At 39.3% G+C, this 11,011-nt stretch overlaps 1 protein-coding gene across 1 annotated transcript; it reads right to left on the reverse strand.

Moving 5' to 3' along the window:
• Positions 1–8,026: 8,026 nt before the first annotated feature.
• On the reverse strand, positions 8,027–9,137 carry LOC133574199 (trace amine-associated receptor 13c-like). The gene is made up of 2 exons (XM_061926295.1): positions 8,965–9,137; positions 8,027–8,828 (listed from the first exon to the last, which is right to left on the reverse strand). Exons 1-2 carry the CDS (start codon positions 9,135–9,137, stop codon positions 8,027–8,029), a joined length of 975 nt encoding a protein of 324 aa, XP_061782279.1.
• Between the last annotated feature and the right edge of the window lie 1,874 nt (positions 9,138–11,011).

Consider the following 11,011-nt stretch of genomic DNA (forward strand, 5'->3'; position numbering starts at 1 on the left):
GTCACCTGTGCAACAACCCTAAAAAAACTCCACAATTGACTTGTGTTATGGGTCAGTGCCTGGTGCCTTCAGGTCCATGTCCATGCCTCCCTTTGGAGCATCTTACCACAGCAGTGTCCTGCTGATGCCCATCTATAAACCCATCTGCAAGAAGCAAGTGCATACAGTAAAAACAGTAAGATGTTGGACAGAGGAAAGTATTGCCAATTTAGAAGCATGCTTTGATTTGACAGATTGGGATGTATTTTAAAATTCATGTGGGGATTTAAATGAGTTGACAATAACAGTTTCCTTTTATATATCTTTTTGTGTGGACTCTAATATTCCCTGTAAGGAAATTACTATATTTTCCAACAATGAACCGTGGGTCACTAAGGTAACTAAAAAGTGTCATAAACATGAAGAAACACATCTTTTACACAGGGCGCATGCAGGAAAGGAAAGATATCAACCGAGTGGTAAGGAGCAAGATAACGGAAGCTAAAAGAGTTTGTAGGGATAAGGTAGAACACAAATATACCAGTGGAGATGTTTGGGCAGCTTGGAAAGGAATAAAAGCAATGACCTCCATCTGATTGACTGATTGATTGATTGAAACTTTTATTAGTAGATTGTACAGTACAGTACATATTCCGTACAATTGACCACTAAATGGTAACACCCGAATACATTTTTCAACTTGTTTAAGTCGGGGTCCACGTAAATCAATTCATCTCTCAGGGAATCCCATAAAAATTGAGGGAATAAATACGGCTGACATCCCAAATGTATTTAATAGTTTTTATTCTCGCTTTGAAAATAATGACTTTTACAATATTATTTCCCTCCTTAAAGAGCCTCTTACCCATGACCCAAACATTACCATCAAGCACGAGCATGTTAGAGAGCTTTTAAAACGGGTCAAAAAAAGGAAGGCCCCTGGTCCAGACCTTATTTGTGGGCGCACTCTCCAATATTGTGCTGACCAACTTTGTAGTGTCCTCCAACAAATATTTCAAATGTCACTGAACTGTAACCATATTCCTGGTATTTGGAAGTCTTCTTTTGTGATCCCCATCCAAAAAACATGTAAATCTAAACAACTTAATGAATTTAGACCAGTATGCATTAACATCATTAATCATGAAAATCTTTGAGAAAATTGTTAAAGGCCTGGTCATGTCTTCTATAGAGGGACTTGATCCACTACAATTTGCCTATCAAGCAGGGGAAAGTGTAGATGATGCAAAGCTTTTTATACTCAACCACCTCCACAAACACTTAGAGAAGCCACAAGCCCATGCCAGGCTCTTATTTCTTGATTTCTCTTCCGCATTTAATTCAATGCAGCCACATCTCTTAATAGAGAGGCTTGTGTCTAAATTTGAATTGTCTCACCGGCTTGTGCTATGGATTTTAGACTTTTTAACTGGTAGAGAGCAAAGAGTCTCTGTAAAGGGCTGTCTCTCTGACTCTTAGACTTAGACTTCCTATTTATTGTCATTCAAATTTGAACTTTACAGTACAGATAAGAACGAAATTTTGTTGCATTGGCTCATGGTAGTGCAGGATAAAAAAGCAATAAGGTGCAGATATAAATAAATACCGTATTTTCCGCACTATAAGACGCACCTAAAAACCTCCAATTTTCTCAAAAGCTGACAGTGCGTGTTAAGGTGTTTGAGCTTCGTGGAGTTCTTTTCTGCGTGTACATAAACAACACTTTCATCGAGTCTGTTCAATGTCCTCTTGCACGAGGATAACTTTATTCTTCTTCTTCTTGAACATAACACACAACTGCACCAGAGCGCCCCAAGTGGGGAACATGCGCTATAACAACCAACCTCAAACACAAAGCTACACAAAGCAAGAGCGCAGATATATACAATCCCAACACCCCCACTCGCTATTAGCTCACTGTGTTTAACCAATTTGTAAACAACATTTCAAGAACACCCCCCATCATCCTGTTTTGTTAAGATTCCTCCTTTCAGTCTTCATCCCAAAATGCCAAACATATTCTGTGAAAAACATTTCAACTTCTGTTTAGTAGCTGGTTTTGTCAGGATATCAGCAACCATTTGTTCTGTTGGGCAATATTCCAGTAATACCCTACCAGTAGCAACAATGTCTCTTATGAAGTGGTATTTCACATCAATGTGTTTGCATCTTTGTCTGTTAACAATATTTTTAGTGAGTGCAATCGTACCTTGGTTATCTTCGTACACTTTTGTTTTAACATATTGATAGTTATCAAGTCCTTTTAGTAGCTGTTCAATGTAAAGACACTCCTGTATAGCTGAAGCTAACGAAATGTACTCTGCTTCACAGGTAGAAAGAGCTACTGTTGGTTGTTTTCTTGTCTTCCATGAAATGAATGAACTGCCTTCACACAAAGTTGCACAATAGCCTGATGTGCTACGTCTGTCTGTTTCATTTGATGCCCAACTTGCATCACAGTAAACTGTCAGACCGAGTCTTTCAGTTACATTCTTCTTGAAGTTAAGTCCTTGTTCTGATGTACCTTTTAGGTATCTGAATACATGTTTCACTGTATTCCAATGTTCCATAGTAGGTTCATTAAAGTGTTGAGATAGTTTACTCACAACAAAGCTTATGTCAGGTCGAGTGCATGTTGATAAGTAAATTAAACTTCCCACTGCTTCTCTGTACTGTCTTTTTTTCTGCGTAATCAAGTTTTGGTTCACAAGGAGTTTCTCTTGGTTTACAATTTTCCATATCAAGCCTTTGTAAAACCTTTTTCACATATCTCTCTTGTGACATTTTGACTAGTCCATTTGTTTGTGCAAAGTCTATTCCTAAGAAATGTTTTAGGATTCCCAAATCCTTCATTTTGAATCTCTGAGTTAACATTCTTTTTACATCCTGCATTGATTTTTCACTTGAAGCAGCTAAAATAAGGTCATCTACCCAAATAATAAGTATTACCTTTTGACCATATTTTTCTCTTGTATACACACAATGATCTGCTTCATTTTGCACAAAGTCATTTTCACATAAATGGGTGTGTAACACTGTATTCCAGTTTCTGCCCGACTGTTTGAGTCCATACAATGATTTGTTCAGTTTACATACCAGTTTTTCACCAGTGTTAGAGTTTTTCTCGTATCCTTGTGGTTGTTCTAAATAGATTTCACAGTCTATGGGTGCGTGCAGGTACGCGGTCTTCACGTCCATCTGATGTAAGATTAAGTCCTCCTGTGCCGCCTTCTGCATGAGAATTCTTACACTTAACATGTCAGCTGTCGGTGAAAACGTCTCTTCGTAATCAGTTCCTACTTTCTGGTCGTATCCTTTGGCAACAAATCTCGCCTTATATTTATTAGATCCATCTGTGTCTGTTTTGAGTGCATAAACCCACTTTGCTTTTAAAGCTCGCTTACCTGGTGGTAAGTCAGTCAACTGGAATGTGTCATTTTCCACTAGTGAGTTCATCTCCTCATCCATGGCGTTTTTCCAGTGCATTGACTTGGATGATAACACGGCTTCCTGATAAGTTTCTGGAATGTCACAAACTGCTCGATAACAGAAATCAACGCATGTTTGTAATCTGTCCAATGAATCGTCAGTCTCAAAATCTTGTAAATAAGCTGGCTTTTGTTTTATCCTGAATGGATTCTTTCTGATTTCTGTTTCGGCATTTGCCGCTGACTGTTCCACATCTTCCTGCTCATTTAAATCCTCAGTTTTGTTTTCAGGTTGAACTCTGTCCTCATCCTTCTGGTCACTGTCACAGACTGCATTGTCTCTGTTGCCAATGTCATGTCCTGCGTATGGCTCCAAAGTTTGTGTCTCTCTCTACACTTGTTTTGGTTGCGAATCTCACCAATCTGATCTTTTGGACCTTTTCCATTTCTGGATAATATACAAGGAAGGCTGGGCTGTTTTTATCATATCCTATGAAAATGCCCTGCTCACTTTTGGAGTCTAGTTTTCCTTTTTCTTTGTAACTAAAACATGTAGACCCAAACTTTTGCATTTGTGACACATTTGGTACTTTTCCTGTAAGTAACTCATATGCTGTTTTCTTTGTCCGTCTATTGTAACACCTGTTTCTAACATGAGCTGCTGTTTGAATGGCATAGTTCCACAAGTAGTTTTGTAGTTTGCTTTCTATCAGTAAGCATCTAGTCAAACAGTGTTCGCCATTCTCTCTCTGCTGTGCCATTTTGGTGTGGCGAATAAGGCGCTGACGTCTCATGTCTTATTTTGTTCTTTGTTAGTAACATTTGGAACTCTCTGCTTGTAAACTCAGTGCCGTTGTCTGAACGTATACACTTCACATCTCCATAGGGTGCTACATCTGCTAAGAACTTTTCTGTTGCAGCTACTGCATCACTTTTTGACTTAAGAAAATATACTAATACAGCACCTGAATAGTCATCTGTGAAACATTGTGCGTATTTGTGTCCTTCTATGCTTTCAGTTTTCATTGGCCCTGCTAGGTCTGTATGGATTAACTCCAGGGGTTTATTTGCTTTAGCATCTAGCTCCCTATTTCTCGTTTGGGTAAACTTGCCTTTTGTACATATTTCACACATCTGATCTGGCTTAACAACATTTCCCTTAATTACCATACCTTTGACCACAGTTTGGAGTTTGATGACATCATCATAGTTGCAGTGCCCTAGAATCTCGTGCCATGTTTGTACGTCATGACAAACTTTACACTGATCTTCATTTGCATCAACAGTTGGTAGATAATATAGCTTCTCATTTTCGTTTATGTTAAATCTGTTACCATCTTCAGTGATCATGTGGCTCTCTCCTTTCTTGAAAGTTATGGTTGCTCCTCCGTCGGCTGCTCTTGCCACTGAAAAGATGTTGTGGGGATATGAGGGCATGTACAGAGCATTTCGTAGTTGTGCCCTGTGCTGTCGTCCATCGCTGTCCACTAGATGTATCGTTGCTGTTCCTCTTCCTTGGGCCATTCCACTGCATCTTGTCCCATCAGCTAGTTCCACTGAATGAGTCTCTGGTTGAAAAGTGTTGTCAAAGCTTGTAAAGTTATTTACATCATTTACAATGTGGGATGTCGCTCCTGCATCCACCATAATGCCTTTCATCTTTATTTTGGGTGCTGACTCACTTTCTTCTTGTGCTGCTTTGAAGAGGTAATCATTGGATTGTTCATCCGTAACCTTTCTGACATTGTCTCGTTTATCTTTCTTTTTGCATATGGTTTCTTGGTGTGTGTTGCTCTTACAAAAGTTGCACCACACTTTTCGGATACACATTCTTGCTCTGTGTCCTTTTAATCCACATTTGAAACATGTCAGATCTCCATCTTCACTTCTACTTTGAGTGCTGCTGGTGTACTTCTTCTGGATATTTCTATCTTGTTTTGTGAACGTTTTCATCACATTGTCTGTTGGCTCAGCAGTATTAATTTTCTCTGACTCTTCGTAAATACGTAATCTTCTTTTGAAATCTGTAAATGTCACATTGTCTTCATTTTGCGTTACATGTACAGCTAATGGCTTGTAAGAGTCAGGTAGACCTCCAAGAATCATGGCTATGATCAGACTATCACTGACAGTCTCACCGGCATCACGAAGTGCTGTAATCAGGTTTTCTGCTCTGATGATGTAGTCCGTAGTTGACTCTCTGTCTGCTTTCCGTAGTTTTGTCAAGGACGTGTACATGTTGATTATTCGTGGCTTGCTTTTTCCTGAGTAATGGTCCCTCAGTATTTTCAGTGCTTTCCTGCCATCGTATGCAGCATCATGTCTTATTAAAGACAAGCTTTTATCATCGATCAACCTGATGAGCTCTGCATAGCAGTCTGGATTCTTTATTCTGTCCGCTGCTGCTTGCTCTTCTCCCACTGGTTCATTTAGAACAGTGTCTTTCAACTTTAAAATATGTAAGTGTCCCAAAAATCTTGCTTCCCAAAGGTCATACTTGCTTTCGGATCCATCAAAGTACAGTTGCGGTGATACTGCTCCAGTAGTACGAGCCGCCATATTTGTTTAAGCTCCGCACTTTAGCACTATGCTATGCTAATTAGCTAAAACTTTACCGCGGTTACTTCTTCTTCGAGGGTACATGCTACTTTATTGGCTAAAGTCACTTTTATGCTCCGTGTAATACTTCACGTTTGCAATACCTTTATCCTTGGTCAAGCAGTTCTCCTCTGTTAGCTCAAGGCCACACCTGCAAACTTTCTTGGCTTCTCTGTCCGTGCGTCGACTCAATGCTACCTCGCCTTGTTTGCTTGAGTTGGCTAGAATCTCTGGGGTTCCTGGGCACCATAACCTGTTAAGGTGTTTGAGCTTCGTGGAGTTCTTTTCTGCGTGTACATAAACGACACTTTCATCGAGTCTGTTCAACGTCCTCTTGCACGAGGTTAACTTTATTATTCTTCTTCTTGAACATAACACACAAGTGCACCAGAGCGCCCCAAGTGGGGAACATGCGCTATAACAACCAACCTCAAACACAAAGCTACACAGAGCAAGAGCGCAGATATATACAATCCCAACAGTGCGCCTTATAATCCGGTGCGCCTTAAATATGGACCAATATTGAGCCACAACAGGTCTTGCAACTACGGGATGCATAACGTAACCCCAGCGTCTATTCTATGCGCCTTATAATGCGGTGCGCCTTATATATGAACCAAGTTTTAAACTAGGCCATTCATTGAAGGTGTGCCTTATAATCCGGTGCGCTTTATAGTGCGGAAAATACGGTACATAGATTACTGTACAGATAAATATATTGCACTTTTGCATATGCATCCAGGTTTATGGATGTATGTTATATTGTCTTTATATTCCAGCGAGTTAAAGTAACCATCTCCACAGGTTCAACCGAAAGATGCGTCCTTTCACCCTTACTTTTTATTATATTTACTGATGAATGCAGAAGTAGGCAGGAAGACAGCTATCTGATTAAGTTCTCTGATGACACAGCACTGCGGTCCCTCCTCTATGGTTCACGATCAAAGCATGAGAACGCCCTAACGGATTTGATCTCCTGGTGTGACTGTAACTTTTAGGATATAAATGTATCTAAAGCCAAATAATTAATCATTATTTTTAGACGTAAGAAGGATATTTCTACGGAGTGCATCATACATAACAAAAAAAGTTGACATTGCTTCATCATATACATATTTGGGGACCTTTTTTGACGAACAGCTCAAGTTTGATGTGAACACAGATTTTATAGTGAAGCCAGCACAACAGAGAATTTATCTTCTCAGGAAATTTAATTATTTTTCTGTCAGGTCTGTTATACTCTGTCGTTTTTATCAAACGTTTATTGAGAGTCTTATGTGTTTTTCTTTTATTTGTTGGTTTCACTGTCTTTCAGTTAAAGACCGAAACAGCCTGTCTAGTATTCTTAAATCTTGCTCTAAGATTACCAGAGTAAAACTAAGAGACTTAAACCTCTTCTGCAACTGGCAAATCCTTCGAAAAGCAAAGAGCATTTTAGCCTCCCCGAGCCATGTCCTTGCGGGGGAATTCTCTCTGTTGCCTTCAGGGCGACGTTATGCCCTTCCATTGAGTAAAACAAATCGCTTTTCCAAATCATTCATCCCTTCTGCACTCAGACTCTTAAATGTTTAAACTTTAACATTTATATTTTATTAGTATTGTGTTGTTTAATAAGACATTGACTTTTTATTTATTGTGAGCCATGTAGGCTTTGCGAACCAGAACAACCTGTTGCTCAAATGGAATAATTGCCCCTTGAGGGATTGATAAAGGTGTTTGAATCTTAAATCTTGAATGAAACATGTCCTCAATTTAGAGTATGTGAGTTTATATAAGACAATAAGAAAATGTAGAATATAAAATATCACTATGTCTCAGCATTTTATTTTCATATTTAAAGTTTGGTAAAACACAAAGCCTGGTCCCTGTTGCAAAAAAATAAACAAATCATGTCTTTCTCAGAAGCACACACTTCCCATAAACATAGACACAGCTCACCTGTTTCCACACGTCTCAAAGTCAAAACTCTTTCTACAAAACCTTACACAAAAGTGGTCAAATACATATAAATAAAAAAATGTTTACAGTATGTTGTTCCCACAGGAGCCAGGCTGCAGTATGTGCAGAGTGACAATGTGTTTAATAGCTCTTCTAAACCAGGGATAGAACAAAGCATATATTAACGGGTTAAAAAAGGAGTTTAAAGTGTATAGATTTGCAAATGAGGACAGTATTTTGTTGTCACCTGCAAAAGAAACAATATAATATGGACAGAGACACATGAGGAAGACAAGGACAAGGACACTCAGAGTCCTGGCTGCTTTCAACTCGGATGTCTTTGCTCTTACTGTGACTGAATGTGGTTTGAATGATGTAACATGACAGCGCATGGCTCGGGCCTGAGACACAGCAACCACAAACACTCTCATGTACAGAGTGATGATGATGCTGAGAGGAATAATAAACACCACAATGAGGTCAATAATCCCACCTTCGAAGTCTATACCAATAACACACTCTCCATAGCAGGAATTAGACTTTCCAGGATGAGTCAGTCCGTCCTTTGAAATGATGCTACAGAGGAGAAAAGCAAAAAGCCAACAAATACAAACAAAAAGTTGAACTTTTTTTACAGTGACTTTGGTATTATAATGCAGAGGATCACAAATAGCCACATAACGGTCAGCAGATATCAGCACCATGTTTCCTACTGATACGGAAGTCAGTGACACAGTCATGTAGAACCACAAAGAACAAAGAACATCACCAAAAGTCCAGCAGGATATTGTCATGTAGATCTTAATCGGTAACACCAGGAGACCCACCAGAAAGTCAGATACCGCGAGAGAGAGGAGGAGGAGGTTGGTAGGAGTGTGGAGCTGCCTGGAGAAAAAACAAAAAATAAACAAGACAACATATTTCTTAGTAGATTATAGAAAAAGTAAATAGACAATAACAACTACTATAGCCATGATTAAATGACAAACATGTTGTGCAATGCCAGAATATAAATGTATGCCTGAAGTGGGAGATTGAGATGATGACCAGCAGGTTGAGAACCACAGTGATGATGCAGATGATGGCCAGAAGAACCTTTAAGAGAACACCTTCAGACCAATGAGACATGGACTTCTTACAGGAGATGTTGATGAGTTGTGGAAAGCAGAGCTCTGGTTGGTACTCCTCCATCATCAAGAAGAAGAGAAGACACATGGCCTACGTTTTACATGTGGTTTATGTGTTCAAATGTTTTCGTCCAACCCATTGTACCTCCCCCAAGCAATCCTTATTGGGTCAAAGTTTTAGCCTGAGATAATGTCATCATGACAAGTCCTCTACCCTTGAGACGTTGAACATTTCTTTGAGCTTAGCTGAATGACATGACATCCTATTTGGAGCGTTGTCATATAACCAGCGCCAGCTTTAGGCCATTTGACGCCCCAGGCGAGAGAGAAATCCCCCCCCCTCCCTATCGCCCCTCCATTGAGATGATGAAAATGTATTATAATCGGGCTACTACCAACCATATTCCTTTTCGCATGGTGTTAAACACAGGCAATTTACTTGTGTTGCTGCCTGTGGATAATAGCATCGAGATGGGGAAAATATTTAAGGATCTAAATAAACATGCCAGTCATTCTGATTCTTTGCTGGGCAGTGTTAAGGTCTCAAAAGATGCCTTTCCACGTCGGGATGTGAACTGTAAGAATGCACAACACTGTAAGGATTTATGCACACTGTATGATATGAGGGGCCGTTAGGGACATTATTCAGAATTACCTCTTACATACACTACTGAAATGCTCTCACATAAACAACTGAAATCTTTTTCTTTTATACACACTACTGAAACACTCTTATAAACACTACTGAAATGCTCTTAAATACACTACTGAAATGCTCTCACATAAACAACTGAAATGTTCTTCTTTTATACACACTACTGAAACACTCTTATAAACACTACGGAAATGCTCTTACATACACTACTGAAATGCTCTTATAAATACTACTGAAACACTCTTATAAACACTACTGAAACACTCTTACATACACTACTGAAACACTCTTATAAACACTATTGAAATGCTCTTACATACACTACTGAAACACTCTTATAAACACTACTGAAATGCTCTTACATACACTACTGAAACACTCTTATAAACACTACTGAAATGCTCTTACATACACTACTGAAACACTCTTATAAACACTACTGAAATGCTCTTACATATACTACTGAAACACTCTTATAAACACTACTGAAACACTCTTATAAACACCACTGAAACATTCTTACATACACTACTGAAACATTCTTACATACACTACTGAAACACTCTTATAAACACTACTGAAACATTCTTACATACACTACTGAAACACTCTTATAAACACTGCTGAAACATTCTTACATACACTACTGAAACACTCTTATAAACACTACTGAAACATTCTTACATACACTACTGAAACACTCTTATAAACACTACTGAAATGTTTTTGTCTCACGCACACACACACACCTGGAATTATTTTTCACTAGTATGTATAAACGGATTTCACCTGTGTGTGTGTGTGCTTTTTACACGTCCGTGTGAGAGACAACAATTTCAGTAGTATGTGTGCAAAGATTTCAGTTATGTGTATGAGCGCATCTTACCAGTGTGTATGCAAGCATTTCACCAGTGTGTGTAAGAGCATCTTAGTAGTGTGTGTGAGCGATGTTGCATTCCGGTTCCGGTCACCAATAATCCCCGCCCCTTTTCAGACAAGTTTTTTTTTTTTTTTTTTTTTTTAAAGCCAAGTTGTTGACAAAATGTCTGCCGACAAGTAGCTTAACCGAGGTGGGAGCTCCACTTCATAATTTGAGGGCTTCAGCGGAGAATATAAGAACACTTTCAATGCAACAAGGGTCTCCCCTGCAGGACGCGGCACCTGAGCGGCCACACAGGTGCCTTTCTCCTCCCGACAGCCAAGCAGCCTGGAGCAAATGTTACCTTGCGAGTTTACACTGCAGCATCATCAAGTGCAACGTTTCAGTTCATGGACAACGAAGCAAG

The sequence above is a fragment of the Nerophis lumbriciformis genome, linkage group LG31 (genome assembly GCF_033978685.3).
Source record: "Nerophis lumbriciformis linkage group LG31, RoL_Nlum_v2.1, whole genome shotgun sequence".
NCBI lineage: Eukaryota > Metazoa > Chordata > Actinopteri > Syngnathiformes > Syngnathidae > Nerophis > Nerophis lumbriciformis.

Excerpts from the sequence above, each read along its gene's own strand:
- LOC133574199 (XM_061926295.1), bottom strand. The coding sequence starts at position 9,137 with ATGATGGAGGAGTACCAACCAGAGCTCTGCTTTCCACAACTCATCAAC. Across the intron at positions 8,829-8,964 it reads ATCTCAATCTCCCACTTCAG|GCAGCTCCACACTCCTACCA; the intron begins GCATACATTTAT and ends TTTTTTCTCCAG.